Source organism: Anolis carolinensis, unplaced genomic scaffold (assembly GCF_035594765.1).
Source record: "Anolis carolinensis isolate JA03-04 unplaced genomic scaffold, rAnoCar3.1.pri scaffold_8, whole genome shotgun sequence".
NCBI lineage: Eukaryota > Metazoa > Chordata > Lepidosauria > Squamata > Dactyloidae > Anolis > Anolis carolinensis.
Window position 1 is genome coordinate 1,056,465 of NW_026943819.1, and position 22,863 is coordinate 1,079,327.

A 22,863-nucleotide genomic window follows, 5' to 3' on the forward strand; every position below is an offset into this window, starting at 1 on the left:
TTGTCTTCCTGCGCATGTCAACATAGGATAAGGTGCCAGGCATAGGTTTTCTGCTGCCTTTGAGATATTTAGGTAGCTGTATTGCCTGGTTTGTAACAATGGGAGGGTTTATTGGATGTCAACTCCCAGGGCTGTCCATCGGCCACCGAGGGGATTCTGGAGCCCAAGAGGTTTGTTTGCTCAGCTCTCCAAACACAGGAAGGAGCCCCTCGGTGCCAAAGGCCTCGGTGGCGTCCAGCAAAAGCTCTTGTTTACCGGCCAGACCTCGGAAGAGGTCAGAGTCTGCGCAGCCCACAAAGTCCAGATTGCGGCCTCTCTCGGCACAGCCATCAGCCCACCGTGGGTGTCTGTCTTCCCTGGAGCTGACCACTGACCGCTGACCTTTCCCCAGCTCGCCCTCTCCATGGCTTTCCTACAAATTGCCCCATTGGCAGCTAAGCAAGGCCGGATCTGGTTAGGATAAGGAAGAAGTCCAAACTCCTGCCAGGCAGGAAAAGCACAATCAAAGCCCCCCTGACAGATGGCCATCCAGCCTCTGCTTAACAAATAATAATAATAATAATAGTAGTATTGGAAAATGAACATGCAAAGATACTGTGAGATTTCCGAATCCAGACTGACAAAGTTCTGGAACACAACACACCAGACATCACAGTTGTGGAAAAGAAAAAGTTTTGGATCATTGATGTTGCCATCCCAGGTGACAGTCGCATTGACGAAAAACAACAGGAAAAACTCAGCCACTCTCAGGACCTCAAGATTGAACTGCAAAGACTCTGGCAGAAACCAGTGCAGGTGGTCCCGGTGGTGATCGGCACACTGGGTGCCATGCCAAAAGATCTCAGCCGGCATTTGGAAACCATAGACATTGACAAAATTACGATCTGCCAACTGCAAAAGGCCACCCTACTGGGATCTGCAGCATCATCCGAAAATACATCACACAGTCCTAGACACTTGGGAAGTGTTCGACTTGTGGTTTTGTGATACGAAATCCAGCATATCTATCTTGTTTGCTGTGTCATAATAAAATAATAATAATAATAATAATAATAATAATAATAATAGAGTTGGAAGAGACCACATGGGGCATCTAGTCCAAACTCCTGCCAAACAGGAAAAGCACAATCAAAGCCCCCCTGACAGATGGCCATCCAGCCTCTGCTTAATTAATAATAATAATAATAATAATAATAATAATAATAAGAGTTGGAAGAGACCACGAGTTGGGAGGGGATGGACCATGAACAATGGGACTTGCATATAGAAGTTGTAGATCACCCACACCCACTGCACCCATCTGACATTGGATCTAGACTAAACTTGGAACACAAACAAACAATGCCTTTCTCAAATATTCCGGGCACTGCCGGGTTCCCAAGCTAGTATATAATAATATATAAATATTGTGCTATACTAATAATATAATATATTGTATATACATATAATATTGATAATAATATTACAATGTAATACAATATAATAATAATAACTATACACTATTATAATTGTATAATTATATAGTACATGTAATTTTACTAATAATATTGCAGTATAGTGGTATAGTACAACATAGTAAAATAAAACGCTTATATTGTGCTATGCTAATAATATAATATATTGTATATACATATAATATTGATAATAATATTTTAATGTAATACAATATAGTAATACACTATTATAATAGTATATTATATATTACATGCAATATTACTAATAATATTGCAGTATAGTGGTATAATACAATATAATAATATATAATGCTTCTATTGTGCTATGCTAATAATATAATATATTGTATATACATATAATATTGATAATAATATTATAATGTAATACAATATAATAATAATACACTATTATAATTGTATAATTATATAGTACATGTAATTTTACTAATAATATTGCAGTATAGTGGTATACTACAACATAGTAAAATAAAACGCTTATATTGTGCTATGCTAATAATATAATATATTGTATATACATATAATATTGATAATAATATTTTAATGTAATACAATATACAGTAGAGTCTCACTTATCCAAGCTAAACAGGCCGGCAGAAGCTTGGATAAGCGAATATCTTGGATAATTAGGAGGGATTAAGGAAAAGCCTATTAAACATCAAATTGGGTTATGAGTTTACAAATTAAGCACCAAAACATCATGTTAGACAACAAATTTGACAGAAAAAGTAGTTCAATACGCAGTAATGTTATGTTGTAATTACTGTATTTACCAATTTAGCACCAACGTATCACGATATATTGAAACATGGACTACAAAAATGGCTTGGATAATCCAGAAGCTTGGATAAGCGAGACTCTACTGTAATAATACACTATTATAATAGTATATTATATATTACATGCAATATTACTAATAATATTGCAGTATAGTGGTATAATACAATATAATAATATATAATGCTTCTATTGTGCTATGCTAATAATATAATATATTGTATATACATATAATATTGATAATAATATTATAATGTAATACAATATAATAATACACTATTATAATAGTATATTATATATTACATGTAATATTACTAATAATATTGCAGTATAGTGTATAGTACAGCATAGTAATGTTGCAAATAAATAAGTAAACAAATAAATAAATATATGTATATCTAAATCCCACTTGACTGGTGGTGACGTCACGGGCGCTGGTCAACAAGCTAGAGAGAGGCGCATGCGCGGGGCTCCGCTTCCGGCCCGGGGCCTCATTCCCGCTTCCGGCTGCCGAGGGAGTCGGTTGGCGCTTCAGTCAGGATGTGGGCCTTGGGGGAGCCCGGCCGCCCGCCCTCGCCTTCGCCTTCCCCGGCCTCGGTCTCCTCCTCCGCGGGGCCCGCCTTCCGCCCGCTCAGCGCCGAGGACGAGGAGCAGCTCCCGGCCGAGGTGGAGTCCCTCTGCATGGCCTGCTTCCGGAACGTAAGCCACGCGCTTCCCTCTCAGCCTCTGCCGCTTCTGCTCCTCAGGAGGCAGGCAAAAACACCGGGAGAGAGGCCTTCTCAGGCCTTTGGAACTCATTCCGTCTTGAACTATGATAGTGGGATATCCATAATAATAATAACAAGAACACCAACAACAACAATAATAAGTGTTGGGTTGTGACAGTGGGCTTTCAATAATAATAAGAAGAAGAATATGTGTTGGGTTGTGACAGTGGGCTTTCAATAATAATAATAATAAGTGTTATGATGTGACAGTTGGCTTTCAATAATAATAATAATAATATGTGTTGGGATGTGACTGGGCTTTCAATAATAATAATAATAATAATAATAATAATAATAATAATAATAGTATGTGTTGGGATGTGACAGTTGGCTTTCAATAATAATAATAATAATAATAATAATAATATGTGTTGGGATGTGACAGTTGGCTTTCAATAATAATAATAATAATATGTGTTGGTATGTGACAGTGGGCTTTCAATAATAATAATAATAATAATAATAATAATAATAATGATAAGTGTTGGGATGTGACAGTGGGCTTTCAATAATAATAATAATAATAATATGTGTTGGGATGTGACAGTTGGCTTTCAATAATAATAATAATAATAATAATAATATGTGTTGGGATGTGACAGTGGGCTTTCAATAATAATAAGAAGAAGAATATGTGTTGGGTTGTGACAGTGGGCTTTCAATAATAATAATAATAAGTGTTATGATGTGACAGTTGGCTTTCAATAATAATAATAATAATATGTGTTGGGATGTGACTGGGCTTTCAATAATAATAATAATAATAATAATAATAATATGTGTTGGGATGTGACAGTTGGCTTTCAATAATAATAATAATAATAATAATAATAATAATAATAATATGTGTTGGGATGTGACAGTGGGCTTTCAATAATAATAATAAGTGTTGGGATGTGACAGTAGGCTTTCATTAATAATTATAATAAGTAGTAGTAGTGTTGGGTTGTGACAGTAGGCTTTCAATAATAATAATAATAATAATAATAATAATAATAATAATAATAGTATGTGTTTGGATGTGACAGTGGGCTTTCTGGATTCAGAAAATGGATTATTGTGTATGACAGCGTAGATAGGGCCTTCGCTCTCAAATCCCTTCCTGAAGGTCATTCCACAGTCTTTCCAAGGCAGCCAATGAAATTAAGACTTCTGGGTGACGGTTGCATCCATAGAGAACGGGAGGACGAGGGATGTGTCCCTTTCCAGGTTTTGGGGGGCTTTGTCATTTGCTGCCATTGAAACCGATGCCCCTTTCCCCGCAAAACTAGGGCGTGACTCGGTTGCTGCTGACCAAGATCCCCTTCTTCAAAGAGATCATCGTCAGCTCCTTCTCCTGCAGCCACTGCAACTGGACCAACGCCGAGATCCAGTCAGCCGGAAGGATCCAGGAGCAAGGAGTCTGCTACACACTGACTGTGCGGAGCAAGCAGGTGAGTGGCAGCTTTGGCTCTGGGCTCATGGATCTATCTGGCAGGAACTGATTCTGAGCATCAGCTTTCAGCCTGGAAAGAGCCCAGCTTCCAGAGGATCAGTCTCAGAGGATGTGATCCAGCAGTGTTGCTAAAGCCCACTGGCTCTGGGTCTGATTAAAATCTGGATGGGAAATGGGAAATGAGGGGGCTATCACAGGCACGGGCCAACTTCAGCCCTCCCTCCAGATATTTTGGACTTCAACTCCGACAACAACAATAACAACAACAATATAGGACTGTGGCAGTGAGCGTTCCTCAATAATAATAATCATTATTTATTTATTTATTTATTTATTTGCGACATTTATATCCCAACCTTCTCACCCCGAAGGGGACTCAGGTCGGTTTACAAGTATATATACATACAATATATATTAATATATATAATTATATTAATAATAATAATAATAATAATAATAATATAGGGACAGCAAGTTTTCCTCCATAATAACAATATAATGCCGTGACAGTAGGCTTTTCTAAATAATAATATAAGGCTGTAACAGTGAGCTTTCCTCAACAATGACAACAACAACAACCAACAACAACAATATAGGACTATGGCAGTGAGCGTTCCTCAATAATAATAATAATAATAATAATAATAATAATGGGATGTGACAGCAAGCTTTCCTCCATAATAACAATATAATACTGTGACAGTAGGCTTTTCTAAATAATAATATAAGGCTGTAACAGTGAGCTTTCCTCAACAATGACAACAACAATAACCAACAACAACAATATAGGACTGTGGCAGTGAGCGTTCCTCAATAATAATAATAATAATAATAATAATAATAATAATAATAATAATATAGGGATGTGGCAGCAAGCTTTCCTCCATAATAACAATATAATACTGTGACTGGGCTTTTCTAAATAATAATAATATAGGGCTGTAACAGTGAGCTTTCCTCAACAATGACAACAACAACAACAATAATAAAGGACTGCGACGGTGGATTTTTCTAAATAATATTAGGCTGTGACAGGGAGCTTTCCTCCATAATAATGATAGTAATAATAATGATACAGGGCTGTGACAGTGAGGAACTGTGGGAGTTGAAGTCCAAAACACCTGGAGGGAGGATGAGGTTGGCCATGCCTGGGTTATAACTATTAAGCATGTGATGAAGTGTATCCTAGAAAAACATTGGGATCTCCTCTCTATGCTCAGTCGGGGTGTTTTTTCCCCCTTGTTGGCTTGCCTTGTCCTTGGCCCCGGTTTCCCGGCTGGTATAACCTTTCCTGTACATCATTCTCTCCAGGATATGAATAGGGAAGTGGTGAAGACTGACTGTGCCACAGCTAGAGTCCCAGAGCTAGACTTTGAAATCCCTGCTTTTTCTCAGAAGGGAGGTGGGTATCCGTGGCTGCTTTTGGTTTATCGTGGGGCAGGTGGTGGTAGCTGTGTGGCGAGGGAGCTTCTTGCACAGCGTGGGCCTCTCGCAGAAAGGGGCCGGGGCTTTGGGCTGAGGAAGGGAACGTGTTTAAGAGGGGATCGCAAGGAGGAGGCTTCTGCCGGGAGTCCCGGGTCAAATTGTAGTCAGGAATGCTTATAATTCTTTCTTTAAAATCCCAAGATTGCATAGCATTGAGCCATGGACATGGCTTTTATGTTTAGCCGCTTTGAGTCTCCTTTGGGAGAGATAAAGCAGGATATAAATATAATAATAATGATAATGATAATAATAATGCACGCAGATCCTATTATTATTATTATTACACAGCAAACAAAATAGACATGCTGGATTTCATATCACAACATCACAAGTCGAACACTTCCCAAGTGTCTAGGACTGTGTGATGTATTTTCGGATGATGCACGCAGATCCCAGCAGGGTGGCCTTTTGCGGCTGGCAGATCGTAATTTTGTCAATGTCTATTGTTTCCAAATGCCGGCTGAGATCTTTTGGCACGGCACCCAGTGTGCCCATCACCACCGGGACCACCTGCACTGGTTTCTGCCAGAGTCTTTGATGTTCAATCTTGAGGTCCTGATAGCGGCTGAGTTTTTCCTGTTGTTTTTCGTCAATGCGACTGTCACCTGGGATGGCAACATCAATGATCCAAACCTTTTTCTTTTCCACAACTGTGATGTCTGGTGTATTATTATTATTATTATTATTATACATTACACAGTCCTAAACACTTGGGAAGTGTTCGACTTGTGATTTTGTGATACGAAATCCAGCATATCGATCTTGTTTGCTGTGTCAGACTATGTCATTGTGTCAATAATAATAATATAGTGATATAGATGATGTCCCTCAAATAGGAGCTCCAGGTGCTGTTAAAGCAGTTTCCCCTTTGGCTTTACCATATTACGCAAATCTAAGTCACACCCCAAATTTTGGGAAGGTAATTTAGCCAAGAAAGGTGACCACTAGATTCGAGTAAATACGATAATTGAGATTCAAACATACACACTTTGCAAACTGATAGGATACAAGCACCGAAACAGATCCAAGTACTGCCTGTTAGGGTTTGATATCTGATAGTTGGGACTGGGATAGGAGGGAGAAAAGGGAATGGCAGGTGGAAGAGGCGTCAAATGCACATGGTTGAGTCCTTGCAGAGGCTCTGAAGGCTCCTCTTCACATCGGTCTCATTGTGGGCCATCTAATGCCAGCGTACCCTGCGGCAACCCATCCCCACCTGTGAGAGCCAGCAAATGTCCTTGTTTCTAATCGTAGCGGCCGTTGTGTCAACCAGAGTAAAAGAGCAAAACCGCCGGGTGTGATAATGGGGTAGTAATGCCTGCGGTTTCTTCCTCTTCCCAGTTCTTACCACTCTTGAAGGGCTCATCGACAGAGCCGTTGCAGGGCTGGAGCAGGACCAGCCGAGACGCCGGGTAAGTGGCTTATCGGGCGTCTAGAGGCCCTTCTTAAATTAGAAAGCAACCATTTCTTGAGCTAATTGTAAGACCCATAGGCAGCAGAACAGTAGGTAGACCCCATCTGTAGGGAGAGATACACTGGCCTGGCATTCAGCCGCCGATGTTGCTCTTGGCTGCAGTTTGCAAAGGCTGAAAGCTACTGCTGTTGCTTCTTGTTGGTGACAGGAAACAGATGCAGCCCTGGCTGAAAAGATTGACGGGTTCGTCTCCAAGTTGAAGCGCTTGAAGGAAGTGGATTCACACTTCACTTTTGTAAGTCCCTCCTGGGAACGGTGTGGCCTGTGCAAGCGTTCCCTGCTAAAGTGAGACGCATGATCCCAAGGCCCCATTTCCCCATTTCTCCCTGCTAGATTCTAGACGACCCCTCAGGAAACAGCTTTGTGGAGAACCCTCGGGCCCCGCTGCGAGATGAAGCCCTGGTGGTCACCCACTACTGGAGGACGGCTCAGCAGGCGGCCATGCTGGGCCTCGAGGTGACTGGGAAGGGCAGCCTGGGTGTGAGGGACTGGAAGGTGTCCATTGGAGGGCCACTAAAAGGATCGAAGCTCTGGAGACCAGGAATACTCCCTCTGAGGAGCGCCTTAAAGAGCTGGGTCTGTTTAGCCTGCAAAAGAGAAGGTGGAGAGGAGACAGGAGAGGGGCCATGTATACATATAAATATATATATAATAATCACTAGCTGTGCTCGGCCACGCGTTGCTGTGGCGAAGTCTGGTGGTATGGGAAATAAAGTATTGAGGAATTGGTGGTAGTTAAGGTAAAGGGTCATGTTTATATTGGATAAGTGGGACTCCACTGTATATTTATAATCTTATATTATCTGCTTAGAACTGGATGATATGAGGCCCCTTCTACACAGCTGGATAAAATGCACACTGAAGTGGATTATATGGCAGTGTGGACTGAAGATAATCCAGTTCCAAGCAGATAGTATAAGATTATAAATGGGTTATATAGCTGTGTGGAAGGGCCTTGAGTCTACACTGCCATATAATCCAGTTAAAATCTGATAATCTGTATTTTATAGGCAGTGTGGAAGAGGCCTAAGTGAGGCCTAACTCTGCTTGTCCCCTGGGCTGAGTGGGTTGCTAGGAGACCAAGTGGGCAGAGCTTAGCCTTCTAACTGGCAGCAATTGGATAAAAACAATTATTCCTCTCCCTCTAATTAGGACTTTATTTTTCTTTTCTTTTTGTTGTATGAACGCAGAGGCATGGATGAGGGGTTGTGCTGCCAAGTTTAGTGTTTCTGGGATGTGTAGTTTTGTTGTTTTGTCCTAGGCCGAAATTTCATTACCCTTTTATATATATAGATTAACCCTTCCCCATGCCATCTCTTTCAGGCCGAGAAGCCCCAGGAGAACTCAACCGACACAGAGGATGATCTGAGAAATGAGGTGGGTGAGTTTTTTGGACCCTTCTAATGCTCCCTGAGTGGGTTTGCATGGTTTTCAGAGGCCGCCTCCACACTGTTTCCTTTTCCCGCTGCTGTCTCAGGTGCTGCAGTTCAACACAAACTGCCCCGAATGCAATGCGCCTGCCACTACGAACATGAAGCTGGTGCGTATCCTTTCAGCTACGAAAGGAAGGAAGGAAAGAAGGAAGGAAGGGAGAGAGAGAGGGAGGGTTGACTTTGCAAATCATTATGTCAGGAAAGCTCTGTGTTGGGAATTTGGAGTAAACATATAAATCCAGGTTATGTCCCAAAACCCTGTTAGAGATTTTGGTCCAGGAAGATAACTTTCCAAATGCGTGGGCTTCTGGCAGCACAGGGAGGAAGGGCCGCTATCTGGCCTCGTGTTTGTGTACATCAAGATGGGAAGTGTGAGCTTGGCTGTCAAGAGGCAGGTTTCCTTGACGCCTCCATCCAGAGATCCCGCACTTCAAGGAAGTCATCATCATGGCGACCAACTGCGAGGCCTGCGGGCACCGGACGAACGAGGTAAGGCCGGGGAGGCTGCGAAGAAGGCCGTTCCTTTGGGCTCTGCCCCCGGCTCTGTTTGATGGCCCTCCTGCCTGTCCGCAGGTCAAATCCGGAGGGGCCATAGAGCCCTTGGGCACCAAGATCACCCTTCGCGTGACTGACGCCTCCGATCTGACGAGGGACGTTCTCAAGGTGGGCAGAGGGATCCGCCGGCAGGGTTCAGGGTTGTGCGGTGGAACCTCCTTCCTTGGAGGCTTTGAAACAGGCTAGATGGCCATCTGTTGGGAGGGTCTTGATTGTGCTTTTCTTGCATGGCAGAAAGGGGGCTGGAGTCGATGGCCCGTGTGGTCTTTTCCAACGCTGTTCTATGATTCTATGACCCAGTTGCATCTCTTCCTTCCCTCCTCAGTCGGAAACCTGCAGAGTGGAAATCCCGGAGCTGGAGTTCGAGTTAGGAATGGGCGGCCTGGGGGGAAAGTTCACGACTCTGGAAGGACTGCTGAAGGACATCCAGGCCCTGGTGAGCAGCCTCCCTTGCTTAATAATAACCACAATACAACTCGCTTTCCCGATTTAAGGGGGCCAAAAAGGGTCACCTGTGTCCTCCCTCTCCCACAGGTGGAAAGGAACCCCTTCACCCTCGGAGACAGCTCTAACCCGGACAGAACGGAGAAACTCCATGCGTTTGGAAGGAAACTGCAGCAGGTCAGGCACTTCCCTTTTGGCCCGCTGCCTTCTGTGTCTTCTGATGGTGCTGGACGTCCCTTTGGGTTGACCTTCCTCCTGAATATGAGCTGGGAGGGAAGGGATGCAAAAGCTTCTTCATTCTTGGATAGTTTTGCCTTTTGTCTCCCTCCCAGATCCTGGATGGGCAGCTCAAGGTCCACTTGATCCTGGACGACCCTGCAGGCAACAGCTATCTCCAGGTAAACACTTTGATTAAGAATGTTTTGAAATAAAACATCTATCCATAGCATCACATTTGGTGCACAAAGTTGCAGTCATACCTTCCGTAGTCTTCATTACTCCAAGATGTGGGCCTCACAGAGAAGATTACTATCATTATTACTGTTATTATTACTATTACTATTATATGACACAGCAAACAAGATAGATATGCTGGACTTTGTATCACAAAATTACAAGTTGAACACTTCCCAAGTGTCTAGGACTGTGTGATGTATTACTATTATTATTGTTATTATTATTATTATTATTATTATTATTATTATTATTATTTTATTATGACACAGCAAACAAGATAGATATGCTGCATTTCGTATCACAAAATCACAAGCCGAACACTTCCCAAGTGTCTAGGACTGTGTGATGTATTTTCAGATTATTATTATTATTATTATTATTACTACTATTATTTTATTATGACACAGCAAACAAGATAGACATGCTGCATTTCGTATCACAAAATCACAAGTCGAACTCTTCCCAAGTGTCTAGGACTGTGTGATGTATTTTTGGATAATGCGCACAGATCCCAGTCGGGTGGCCTTTTGCAGTTGGCAGGTCATAATTTTGTCAATGCCTATTGTTTCCAAATGCCGGCTGAGATCTTTTGGCATGGCACCCAGTGTGCCCATCACCACTGGGACCACCTGCACTGGTTTCTGCCAGAGTCTTTGAAGTTCAATCTTGAGGTCCTGATATTATTATTATTATTATTATTATTATTATTATTATTATTATTATTACGTTTTTATGCCCTGCATTATCTCTTCTGAAGGATACTCAAAGCGGCTTCCATTAAAAGTATGACCACACAAATTTATATATGCAAACATGAAACCAAAATTAAACATTATTTGGGTTTGAGAAGCAGTGCAAGGGAAGGGAGAGAGGTGGCCTTGCACTGTTGTATCGTTACCTGGAGTTTCTGGTTCTCTTTCTACCTGCAGAACACCTACGCTCCCGAGGAAGACCCCGAGATGGCTGTGGAGCGCTACGAGCGGTGCTTTGAGCAGAACGAGGAGCTGGGCCTGAACGACATGAAGACGGAGGGCTACGCGGATGAGGCCTCTCCCCAGCGGTAGCAGTGCCCCTTCCCGGCCACGGAGGGACTCCTCGGAGGCGGGCGTTCGCCCTCCGCAAGCTTGACCATGCAATAAAGCTGAGCCAGGGCTCGGTTGGACACTCGGATTGGCTCCTCTGTGGTGTTTGGGCTCCGTTTTGTGCAGCGGCACTCCCAAGAGGTCGGTTCAGGCCTCAGTTCCATCCAGTGCAGGCATGGGCAAACTTCAGCCCTCTAGGTGTTTAACTCCCACCATTCCTAACAGCCTCAGGCCCTTTCCTTTCTCCCTTCAGCCACTTAAGCTCTTAGGAATGGTGCGAGTTGAAGGTAATGTTATGCAATATTTCAAATAATATTGTCCATGGAAAGTTTGGGAAGGTCTGCTTCGAAGCCAGTTTGGACCTATCGGAGCCCAAAAGAAGGACAATATGGATTTAAGGAACATATTACTTTTGTATAATTATGATGATTCTTACGTACTTCTGTCCTAACCTCTTTCCCCTCCACAAATAATACAATTAAACGGTTCTATCTTCTTTGGGTGCCTTGCTGGGAAAAAGACAGGAGATAGAGAGACAGATAGATAGATCTATAGATGATAGATAGATTCCTCCAGTATATATTCTAATTAGCCCCAATGCTTAAGGATAGATGGATGGAGATTTATATATCTCTACATATATAGTAAGGTAAAGGTATCCCCTTGACATTAAGTCTAGTCGTGTCCGACCTTGGGGGTTGGTGCTCCCTTCAGGGAAATGGAGGCAGGATACAAAAATAAAGTTATTATCATTATTATTAAGCCGAACAGCTGGTGTTGTCCGTAGGGTCATGTGTCCATGGGCATGACTGCATGGAGCACCGTTACCTTCCTGCCGGAGCGGTACCTATTGATCTTCTCACATTTGCATGTTTTCAAACTGCTAGGTTGGCAGAAGCTGGGGCTAACAGCGGGAGCTCATTCCGCTCCCAGGATTTGAACCTGCAACCTTTTGGTCTGCAAATTCAGCAGCTCAGCAGTTTAACCCGCTGTGCTACTGGGAGCTCCATGTATCTATATATATAAAAGAGTGATGGCATCAGGGCAGCGGACAAAACAACAAAACTACAGGCCCCCCAACCTCGAAATTTGACAACACAACCCATCATCCACGCCTCTAGGTTGATACAACAAAAAGAAAAGAAAAATAAAGTCCTAATTAGAAAGAGAGGAATAATTGTTTTTATCCAATTGCTGCCAGTTACAAGGCTAAGTTCGCCCACTTGGTCTCCTAGCAACCTCCTCAGCCCAGGGGACAGGCACCAGAGTTTGGAGAGACCCCTAAGGGCCAACCAGCCCAACCCTTTCTACTATGCAGCAGGACACAATGCAAGCATTCCCAACACATGGACAACTTATAAATACTATACAATACTACACAGGGACACAGACCCCCTCTACCCTCACCACTTTCACAGTACACAAACAACCAAATGCATACTCAACATCAAGACAACCATACAACAGACATTCAATACCACCACGACCTCAACAAGTTCTCACCAACACCACCAGACAACGCCACAGCAACGCGTGGCCGGGCACAGCTAGTATATATGTGTGTGTGTGTGTGTGTGTATGTATATGTGTATGTATATGTGTGTGTGTGTGTGTGTGTGTGTGTGTGTGTGTGTGTGTGTGTGTGTGTATATATATATATATATTTCCAACATTTATATCCCGCCCTTCTCACCCAAAGGGACTCAGGGCGGCATACAAAATTGGCAACAATTCGATGCCTATACATAATTAAAACAGCAATAAAAATCCAATAAAACAATTAAAACAATATAAAAATATAAAAACATATGATTAAAATCCATTCCTCCAAAATCCTCGTGCTGTAGCCATAAATCAGTCCGGGTCGTCATTATCATTTAATCTTCAAAAGCCTGGGCACATAGCCATGTTTTCAGGGCTTTTCTAAAACTCAAAAGGGTTGGGGCGTGCCGTATTTCTCTGGGGAGGGTGTTCCACAGCCGAGTGGGGAGCCACCACCGAGAAGGAAGGCCCTGTCTCGTCCCCACCAGCCGTGCCTGTGAGGCAGGCGGGACCGAGAGCAGGGCCTCTCCAGATGACCTTAGGGATCTTCCTGGCTCATAGGAGGAGATACGTTCGGACAAGTAGATTGGGCCAGAACCGTTTAGGGCTTTATAGGTCAAGACCAGCACTTTGAATTGGGCTCGGTAGCATATCGGCAGCCAGTGGAGCTGGCTAAGTAGGGAGGTGGTACGCTCCCTATAAGCCGCCTATAAGCGCCTATATATACACACACATACATATATATATAAAATACCTGTAATATAATATATAATAATAATTTATAAATATATAATATATTGTATACACATATAATATTGATAATATTATAATGGAATGCAATATTATACTAATGATACAATATAATAATATTGTATTATTAGTAATATATTACTAATAATATTACAATATAATGATATAGTACAATATAGTAATTTAATGCTTATATTGTGCTATGCTAGTAATATATTGTACGTTCATTTGATTTGTAAGCCGCTCTGAGTCCCCTTCGGGGTGAGAAGAGCAGGATATAAATGTAGCAAATAAATAAATAATATCCTAGGCCCTTGGAGCTCAATATTCAGAGCCGAATCCCAGACACTTGGAGCTCATGTGCATGTGTGCTGTGTTGTTGTGCACATGGAACATGTATTATTGTTGGGCAATTCCTCCCAAGCTGGTCTGGTGCTCCAGAAAGTGGCGGCGGCCGCCAGGGGTCGCTCTGCGCAAGCGTGTCTCTTTTGAGGCAGGAGCGCGTCTCTATGGGTTTTTCTCTGCCCAGGCGGGCCTTTTCCTCCGCTTCCGGCCTTGGCGGGCAAGATGGCGGCGGTGGGCCTCTCGAAGGCGGAGTACCTGAAGCGTTACTTGGACGGAGGAGGAGGAGGAGGCGGCGGGAAGGAGGCGGAGGAGGAGGGCAAGAAGCGGCGCCGGAGGAGGAAGAAGGAGGCGGAGGAGGAGAAGGGGGCGCCCAGGAGCCGGTGAGGAGGGAGCGAGAGAGAGAGGGAAGGAAGGAAGGAAGGGAGGAGGCCGAGAGAGTCTGGCTGACTGACTGACTGACTGAGGCAAGGCCGCCACCCAGCCAACCCTCACAAACTCCCCCAGGATTCCCAGTTGGCCATGTTGGGTCTGTGTGCCCAATTTGGTCCAGATTCCTCATCTGCTGGATTCAGTGTTCTCTGACTACGGGGGAACTATAACTCCCTGGTGCCAAAGTCAATCACCCCAAAGTCCACCAGCCTGCAAAGTTGGGCAGCGTTGGGTCTGTGTGCCAAGTTTGGTCCAGGTCCGTCATCAGATGGGTTCAGTGTTCTGTGGATAAGGGTGAACTACAACTCCCAGATTCCCGGGAAATCACTTTGAAACCATACCAGTATTTCCAGTTGGCTATGCTGGGTCTGTGTGACCAATTTGGTCCAGATCAGTCACTTGCTGGGTTCACCCGTATTCTCAGAATATGCGTGAACTACCATGTTTCCCCGAAAAGAAGGCAGTGTCTTATATTAATTTTTGCTCCCAAAGATGCGCTAGGTCTTATTTTCAGGGGATGTCTTATTTTTCCATGAAGAATTCACATTTATTGTTGAACAAAAAAAATGAACATTATATACTGTACAGTAGTTGTCATCACAAACCAGCATAACCAGATAAACTGTGAATCCTATCAAGAATTTCTTGTTATTGCCATTATTTGCATGTACAACACTGGTATGTACATTTACCAAACCCGCATACTCTGGTGTTCTGTTCGGCGGGCATGCTTCCAAACAAAAACTTCGCTAGGTCTTACTTTCAGGGGAGGCCTTATATTTAGCAATTCAGCAAAACCTCCACTAGGTCTTATTTTCTGGGGATGTCTTATTTTCAGGGAAACAGGGTATAACTCTCTGGTGCCAAGGTCAATCACCCCAAAGTCCACCAGCCTGCAAAGTTGGGCAGCATTGGGTCTGTGTCAAGTTTGGTCCATGTCCGTCATCAGATGGGTTCAGTGTTCTGTGGAAAAGGGTGAACTACAACTCCCAGATTCCCGGGGCAACCACCTTGAAACCGTACCAGTATTCCCAGTTGGCCATGTTGGGTCTGTGTGCCCAATTTGGTCCAGATCCATCACTTGCTGGGTTCACCCGTATTCTCAGAATACGCGTGAACTATAACTCTCTCATGCCAAGGTCAGTCACCTCAAGTGGGCAGCATTGAGTCTGTGTGCCAAGTTTGGTGCAAGCCAGGTGATTACTGGGCTTCTTATTATATTCTGATATCGTCATGAGTGGTCGTCACATTGGATTTCTTTTTCTCTGTTGACGCTTAGGATGCGCATCGTGGATGACGATGACACAAGCTGGAAGAGCGTTCCTGTGGAGCAGGACAATGCGGATGAGGAAGGGGAGGAAGGGGATTTGCCTGTGGTGAGGCTCTGAAAGCTGCATGGCATGGCGGCACTAAAGTTGTGTAATTGCACTACATAACACAATTTCTGTTCCTGGGTTATTTATTTACTTATTTACAGTATTTATATTCCGCTTCCTCGCTTGGAAAATGCTTAATCTTGGAGCGAAAGTGGCCTTTGGATGAAGTCTGGATGACATTTTAATCTGTTGCCTTCAGGTGGCAGAGTTTGTTGACGAGCGGCCAGATGAAGTGAAATGGATGGAGACGTTCCGCACCAGCAACAAATGGAAGCTGATGGGAGGTTAGCATCATGCCGTTCTTTTAAAGCTCCTTAGCGTACTTCTTTAACATACTGTCCTCAGACTTTTCCCCAAGGATGGGAACTTCATCTTGGCATCCCAGATTCAGAGTGGCTTGGGGTGTTCTTGTTATGTCTTACTTGCATAGGATTTATATAGAGACACGTGTTGAGGGTAATTGTGGTGCTTTCTTTTCTTAGAACAAAAGGAGGAGGAGCCCCAAAAGTCTGATCATTCTGCTTTTGCAAAATCGGCAAACAGGTGAGGAGTGTGAGTGGTTGAACAGCTTGCTGTCTGAGGCTGGGAAGTCTGCTTAAAAGCCTTTTGCAGCTTCTTGTATGTAATAATAATAATAATAATTAATAATAATAATTTTATTTCTTACCCGTCTCCTCTCATGGCTCAAGGCATTTATATTTATTTACTCCTCGCCTCTCCTTTTGGCTTGAGGTGGGGCACAACATAGTCAAGGTTTGGTTAATTAAAAACTCACTTTTGCTCTTCAGCATATGGAGAGGAGGAGGACAAGGACCCTAGGCACCTAATGTACTGCTGGCTTGTTGGCTAGTGGGCTGTGTTACAGCACTGCGACATAATTAATTTTAATGTATTTGCAATTAAACCTTGTTTTTTTTTATAAACTAAGGTTCATGTTTTTATGCTAAATAATTTTAATTTTAATTTGTTGAGAGGTGTTAGCTGGCCCTGATAGTTTCTTGTCTGGAATTTTCAGAGTGTTGTTCTTTATTTACTGTTCTGATTTTAGAGTTTTCTAAATGCTGGGAGCCAGATAGTGTTCATTGTCATGGTTTCCTCCTTTCTGTTGTCCACGTGCTTCTTGTGGATTTCAATGGCTTCTCTGGGCAGTCCGACATGGTGGTTGTGAGAGCGGTCCATCTTTTCTGTGTTCTCAAATAATATGCTGTGTCCAGGTTGGTTCATCAAGTGCTGTGCTATGGCTGACTTCTCTGGTTGGATCAGTCTTGAGTTATTTATTTATTATTTTATTTTATGCACGCTGTGATCTTTCTCGCTTCCCTTGCCTTCCAGTTCAGAAGCTGCAAAGCAACAGAAAACGGCCCCTTTCCCAGATCAGTCCCCGCCAAGAAGGAGCCGCCATGATTCACCGGACGCGTCTCCGCCCAGGAAAGGCCGCCATGATTCGCCGGACCTGTCCCCGCCCAGGAGGGACCGTCATATGGGGCCCCAATCCGGAGCAAGCGGAAACAACAGCAGGTCTTTGGACCAAGGCCGGCGGGAGCGCTTCCCGGAAAAGGACGCAGCCCGTCCGAAGAGGCAAGCAAGTCCTGATGCAGCGGCACCTCAGAAGAAGACACACCGTTCGGATGCAGACCTGCTGCTGCCTCGAAAGCAGCCGGCACCCAGAGGTCGGTGGAAAGCAACGTCCTTTTTTGTGGGCTCTGAATTGACTTCTAAATCGACTTAAATCATTTCTCCTAAAAATCACATGTCTTTGTGCCCAGTATTTCTGGGACATATTATTTATTTATTTCTCTCTTTTCTCCCGGACTCAAAGCAACGCACAACATGTAAAAAGCAAGAACATAACATACAATAAAAAACAGCAGCGTCGTAGACATAATACTTTTTATAAAAATCATATGAACCGACATAAAAGTGATTGACATCTAAACATAGAGACACAAACAGTCAATAGATTTAAAAGAACCCATCAACTATCATTTCGTTTAGGCTGCAGCCAGGTCCATTGCCAGAGGACCATTTCAATCCAGACATTGCACATTATAGATGTGGCATTTGTTCTCCTTCAGGGAAGGCCTGTTTCCACAGGAAAGTTTTTACTTGGTTCCTGAAATTTTTGTTCCGTGTCAGGAGCGACTTGAGAAACTGCAAGTCGCTTCTGGTGTGAGAGAATTGGCTGTCTGCAAGGACGTTGCCCAGGGGATGTTGCCCAGATGTTTTGATGTTTTACCGTCCTTGTGGGAGGCTTCTCTCATGTCCCCGCATGCATGGGGAGCTGGAACTGAATGATAGTAGGGAGGGAGCCATTCTAACTCCGTTAAGAAGGGAGTTCCAGAGCCCTGCTAACCCTAACCCAAAAAGGCACCCTCTCTCATTCCCGCCAGTCGCACTTGGGGTGATTAGTAGGTGTTTAGAATGTGTTTAGCCTGTATGTTGTAGAGAAAGACGTGCTAGTTACTTTTGTATGTAAGAAAACATTCGTGAGTTGATCCATTTCTGCACGCTCGCTTGTTTCCATGAGCGGATTGTCTTGTGTCAATTTCCTTCCTTGTTCTGACTCTGGTCTTCCTCTTCAGGCGACAAGGCCGCCCCTTCCCCACAGAGGCGCCAAAGGCACGATTCCGATTCCAGTTCGGCTTCCCCTTTGCGGCGCAGCCAGGCCGGAGCAGACTCAGACTCAGACCTGTCCCCTCCGCGGCCCTCTCTCAACCCGCAGCCTCGGCAGGGCTCTCCTTCGGACCTCTCTCCGCCCAGAAGGAAGCGCCGCGTATCGTCAGGCTCTTCGGACTTGTCTCCTCCCCGACGGGGTCGAGAGCCCCCACGGAAAGGCCGCCGGTCCAGGAGCCCCCCTGACCGCTCGCCTCCCCATCGGACAGAGGATACCAAAGGCAGGGGCAGCGGCCAAAGGGTGAGGAGGTGGTCAAGGGGGAAGGGACTGACATGGGATTGCCTTCCAAGCCATGGGAGGCCTTGGATGGCGTCTCCCTTGTAAAAATTATCGTTAGTCCTCGTAAGTTGGATTAAATACGTACTTACGATGTGATATCCGACACGTGCCAAAAACTTGAGAATCAAAACTTGCAGAATACTTTTTCTTTTGAATTCTGTAATGATTGGAAGTCAGTTTCACGTTCAGTGCAAGGAAGCAAAGCAAAGCCAAAAAGGCTGCCTTTCCTCTTGAAATGAAAATGGCTAGGTGTAAGTAATAGATGTGTTGAACCGTGAAAGATAAAATCTAGCCAACAGAATGTGTTACCGTATATACTCAAATATAAGCCGAGGCATCTAATTTTACCACAAAAAACTGGGAAATCATTGACTCAAGTATAAGCTGAGGGTGGTAAATTTCCGAAATAAAAATAGATACCAAAAAATTACATTAATTGAGGCATCAGTAGGTTAAATGATTTTGAATATTTACATCAAGCTCTAATTTAAGATAAGACTGTCCAACTCTGATCAAATCATTCTTCTCATCTTCTTCAATGTAAATGTGCTTATGTATCCTTTTTAATAACAATAGAGTAAAATAATACATGTAATAATAAATACAGGAAAATAATACATGTAATAATAAATAGAGTAGAATAATAAATGTAATAAGATCAGAGTGAAATAATAAAAGTACTACTAATAATAAAAATAGAGTAAAATAAATGTAATAGTAGCAGCAATAATAGAATACAATAATAAATGTAATAATACCATTAATAATAATAGAGAAAAATAATAAATGTACCATATATTCTCGAGTATAAGCTGACCCCAAATATAAGCCAACCAGGATCCTCACTCAAGTATAAGCTGAGGAGGCTTTTTTAGTCCTAAAAAAGGGCTGAAAAAGTAGGCTTATACTTGAGTATATACAGTATATTATATTCTTGTGTGCATACAATTGTGACATTGTTACAAATCATGTACCTCTAACCAATTAAAAAAATAACATGCTTCAAGATGACATCGCTGAAAGAATTAAATATATGGATGGAGAATTGGGGGTCGAAATTGGTTCCTGTTGATGTTTTTGTCACCACCTTTATGCTGGCTTTGCCTTTCAGGACCCTCAGATGCTGTCGGGCGGCAAGGCGGGCCTGGTGTCGGCGGAGTTGCTGCGGAGGGAACAGAAGGAGCGAAGGCAGCAAGGAAGCGGCAGCAGCAAACACCTGGAAGGTGAGCACCTGGGGCACCTCATGGCTTTGGTTGCGCAGGGGGAGAGGCCGGCTTGTTCAAGCTCAACCGGGCCCTCATGGAGCCCAGTCCGGAGCAAACAGCAGCAACAGCGGAGCCTCCTTGATGTTCCTAGGATGCGCCTTTGGCCCTTTGTGCACAGATTCCCTTAGAGCAGGCATGGGCAAACCAAGACCCTCCAGATGTTTTGGACTCCAACTCCCACCATTCCTAACAGCCTCGGGCCCTTTCCTTTTCCAGACAACGCTGGCTCTTCAGCTTGGCAATGGAGATGAGCACCAACCCCCAGAGTCAGACACGACTGGACTTAACGTCAGGGGAAAACCAAGAAAGTGTTCCTTCCCTGGGTGGTCCCTTCCCGACTGTTCTTTTGATTCCTTGTCTCCTTCTTTCAGCTGAATCTCAACATGCCGAGACCGTTTTCCGGGACAAGTCTGGCCGCAAGAGGGACCTACAACAGGAGAAGCTGGAGCTGCAGAAGAAGGCGGAGGAGAAGTCCGAGCGAGAGTTGCAGTACGCCCAGTGGGGGAAAGGGTGAGCCGCTCCTTGCCTCTCTTCTGTCTTTCCAGGATGCTTAGCAAGCAATGGCCGGTCAGTCAGTGGGTCTCTGCCAGGCCTGGCGGGTCCTCTTCTAAACCGCGGCCCTTCCTTTCTGCCCCCAGCCTGGCGCAGAGCAGGCAGCAGCAGCAGAACGTGGAGGACGCCGTGAAGGAGATGCAGAAGCCCCTGGCGCGCTACATCGACGACCAGGACCTGGACAAGATGCTCCGGGAGCAGGAGCGGGAAGGCGACCCCATGGCCGGCTTCCTGAGGAAGAAGAAGGCCAAGGAGAGGAAGGACGTGAAAGGTCAGGCTGTGAGCGGGGAGCGGGCGGCAGCGGGGTGTTTCTGCCAGCACAATTTTCTGGCTTCTGCTATAGATTGTTCCTCTCTCCTTCCCTCTTTCCTGTGCAGAAAAGCCAAGATATAATGGCCCAGCGCCTCCGCTGAACCGGTTTAACATCTGGCCTGGGCATCGCTGGGACGGAGTCGACAGGTGAGCCAAAGTTAATCAATCCTTCCCCTCTTTTGCCCTCCCTGATGCAGTTTTCCAGGCTCCAATTTTCTTAGGGTGGTGTCTTCAGCCAGACCTTAATATTCCCTTAGCCAGACCCCAGTTGTAACATTTCATTCAGTCCCTTTGTCGCTCTCCCTTCCTCCGCAGGTCGAACGGTTTTGAGCAGAAGCGCTTTGCCAGGCTCGCCAGCAAGAAGGCCGTGCAGGAGTTGGCCTACAAGTGGAGCGTGGAGGACATGTGAGGAGCAAGGGCCTCTTGGCCAACACGATCCACCTTCTGTGCCACAGAAAGTGACTCCAGACTGGCAGATGGGAAGGATTAAAGGGCCTCAAGTCCATCATAGGGGGGCCTCAATTCCATCATGGAGAGGCCTCAATTCCATCATCGTGGGGCCTCAATTCCATCATGGAAGAACATTGAGTTCATCATCGTGGGGCCTCAAGTCCATCATGGAGGAGCCTCGGGTCCATCATGGAGGCTCAGTTGAAGACCACGGTTTCCTTGATCTCCTCGATTGCAGCCAGTTCTGTCAGGGTCCTCTTTGGGGAACCTTCCTTTCATGCCGGAGAGTAGAAGGCCATGGTTTCTGGGGGGATTGGAGGCTTTGCGCTCTGAGTTAAATGCTGCACCGGGTTCAGCTCCCTTTGCTGCCCGGCTGGGGATGCCTCCTTGAGAGCGCAAAGTCACCGGCTTGGATATTGCTTTAATGCTTTGCCCACAAACTCACTGCCGGTATCAACTCAAGACGTTGGCTGAGAAGTCAAGGAAGCCTCTTGTTCTTGGAGAAAGGGCTTCGGCTGGACATCAAATCAAGACTTTTTCATAGGAAGCTCCATTCCTGGCATCTCGGGGGACAGGGTTGAAGAAGGCTGTCCGCAGCCAGTATTTCTTCTCTCCTTTGTAATTTGGACGCGCTGTTTGTATCTAATGACATTTTAACAAAAAACAGTAGTGTGTCTTTTAAATGCTTCACTGCCATGTTGATATGAATGAACGGGATGGCAGATGGTTGACTGGGCCGATTACGAGTTTGTGTTAATACATTCCTTTTTATAAAAAAAAAAAAAAGATATTGCGCATGGCTCTTGAGTTTCCTATCATTGGCCACACATGAACAAAAGGTGTAAATATTGCACACCCTTCGCCTGTTTAATATCCAAGGTGCTGATTTGTTTATTATGGGCAACGGATCTTTCTGTCTGGCTCAGGGTTTGGATGTGCGAAGGCCGACACCAGTTGAAGGCCATTCCCACGTCAAGCCTGTGAGACCAGTGGTTCTTCTTCGTGGTGTCTGAAATCGCACATATGGGTTCACTCAGGGGTTGGGAGTTATAGTTCACCCACATTGACAGGATTTTCTGTCTGTTTCCAGAAGAAAAGAGAAGGACAGGCGGAGAGATCTTCAGCCTTCTCTGCCAAAGGGGCTCCTCTAAGACCATCAGAAATACATTATTTTTGGCGGTTTTTGGCAACCCCTCTGATACTCCTTTGTGACCACCCCCCCCCAGGGGTCCTGACCCCCAGGTAGAGACAAAAAGGTTCTGGATGGGAATGGCCTCTGCAAGGGCTGGTGAGCGGCAGAACTGGAGCCTAATGTGCACCCCCCCCCTCTCTCTCTTGAGCTCTCTCTGCCCCTCAACATCTGGACTCTGCTTTCCTTCCTTTCTCCTTCCCACCTTCTTTCCTCCCTCCCTCACTTTATTTCTCCCTTTCCTTTTAGGGGCTGTGCAATGTGGACGGAACGGGTGCTTGGTTTTGTCATTTGTACAAATAGGATGTGATTGCGGGTGG

At 44.6% G+C, this 22,863-nt stretch overlaps 2 protein-coding genes across 3 annotated transcripts; both read left to right on the forward strand.

Moving 5' to 3' along the window:
- Window positions 1-2,722: 2,722 nt before the first annotated feature.
- On the forward strand, window positions 2,723-11,465 carry zpr1 (ZPR1 zinc finger). 2 transcript variants are annotated; one of them, XM_003229488.4, is made up of 14 exons: window positions 2,723-2,948; window positions 4,288-4,449; window positions 5,763-5,853; window positions 7,278-7,348; window positions 7,559-7,645; window positions 7,744-7,866; window positions 8,734-8,787; window positions 8,888-8,954; window positions 9,262-9,332; window positions 9,417-9,506; window positions 9,724-9,834; window positions 9,933-10,019; window positions 10,175-10,240; window positions 11,228-11,465. In XM_003229488.4, the coding sequence occupies exons 1-14, from the start codon at window positions 2,790-2,792 to the stop codon at window positions 11,360-11,362; spliced, it is 1,374 nt and encodes a 457-aa protein (XP_003229536.1). In that variant the 5' UTR covers window positions 2,723-2,789; the 3' UTR covers window positions 11,363-11,465. The 2 variants fall into 2 exon arrangements, with proteins under 2 accessions (XP_003229536.1, XP_016854162.1); XM_016998673.2 differs by lacking the exon at window positions 5,763-5,853 and having other exon boundaries at window positions 2,725-2,948.
- A 2,741-nt stretch (window positions 11,466-14,206) lies between these two features.
- bud13 (BUD13 homolog) lies at window positions 14,207-22,143 on the forward strand. Its single transcript, XM_008123588.2, has 11 exons — window positions 14,207-14,397; window positions 15,726-15,822; window positions 16,022-16,106; window positions 16,305-16,365; window positions 17,155-17,492; window positions 18,405-18,736; window positions 19,887-19,998; window positions 20,412-20,550; window positions 20,679-20,863; window positions 20,970-21,051; window positions 21,220-22,143. The coding sequence occupies exons 1-11, from the start codon at window positions 14,240-14,242 to the stop codon at window positions 21,311-21,313; spliced, it is 1,683 nt and encodes a 560-aa protein (XP_008121795.2). The 5' UTR covers window positions 14,207-14,239; the 3' UTR covers window positions 21,314-22,143.
- Window positions 22,144-22,863: the final 720 nt, after the last annotated feature.

What these genes read in the sequence shown, in the direction of transcription:
- bud13 (XM_008123588.2), top strand. Translation starts at nt 14,240, where the DNA reads ATGGCGGCGGTGGGCCTCTCGAAGGCGGAGTACCTGAAGCGTTACTTG. An exon ending in TTTGCAAAATCGGCAAACAG is followed by an intron (nt 16,366 to 17,154) that starts GTGAGGAGTGTG and finishes CTTGCCTTCCAG; the next exon opens with TTCAGAAGCTGCAAAGCAAC. An exon ending in CAGCAGCAAACACCTGGAAG is followed by an intron (nt 19,999 to 20,411) that starts GTGAGCACCTGG and finishes TCCTTCTTTCAG; the next exon opens with CTGAATCTCAACATGCCGAG.
- zpr1 (XM_003229488.4), top strand. Translation starts at nt 2,790, where the DNA reads ATGTGGGCCTTGGGGGAGCCCGGCCGCCCGCCCTCGCCTTCGCCTTCC. An exon ending in CGGCCATGCTGGGCCTCGAG is followed by an intron (nt 7,867 to 8,733) that starts GTGACTGGGAAG and finishes CATCTCTTTCAG; the next exon opens with GCCGAGAAGCCCCAGGAGAA. An exon ending in AGGATGATCTGAGAAATGAG is followed by an intron (nt 8,788 to 8,887) that starts GTGGGTGAGTTT and finishes CTGCTGTCTCAG; the next exon opens with GTGCTGCAGTTCAACACAAA.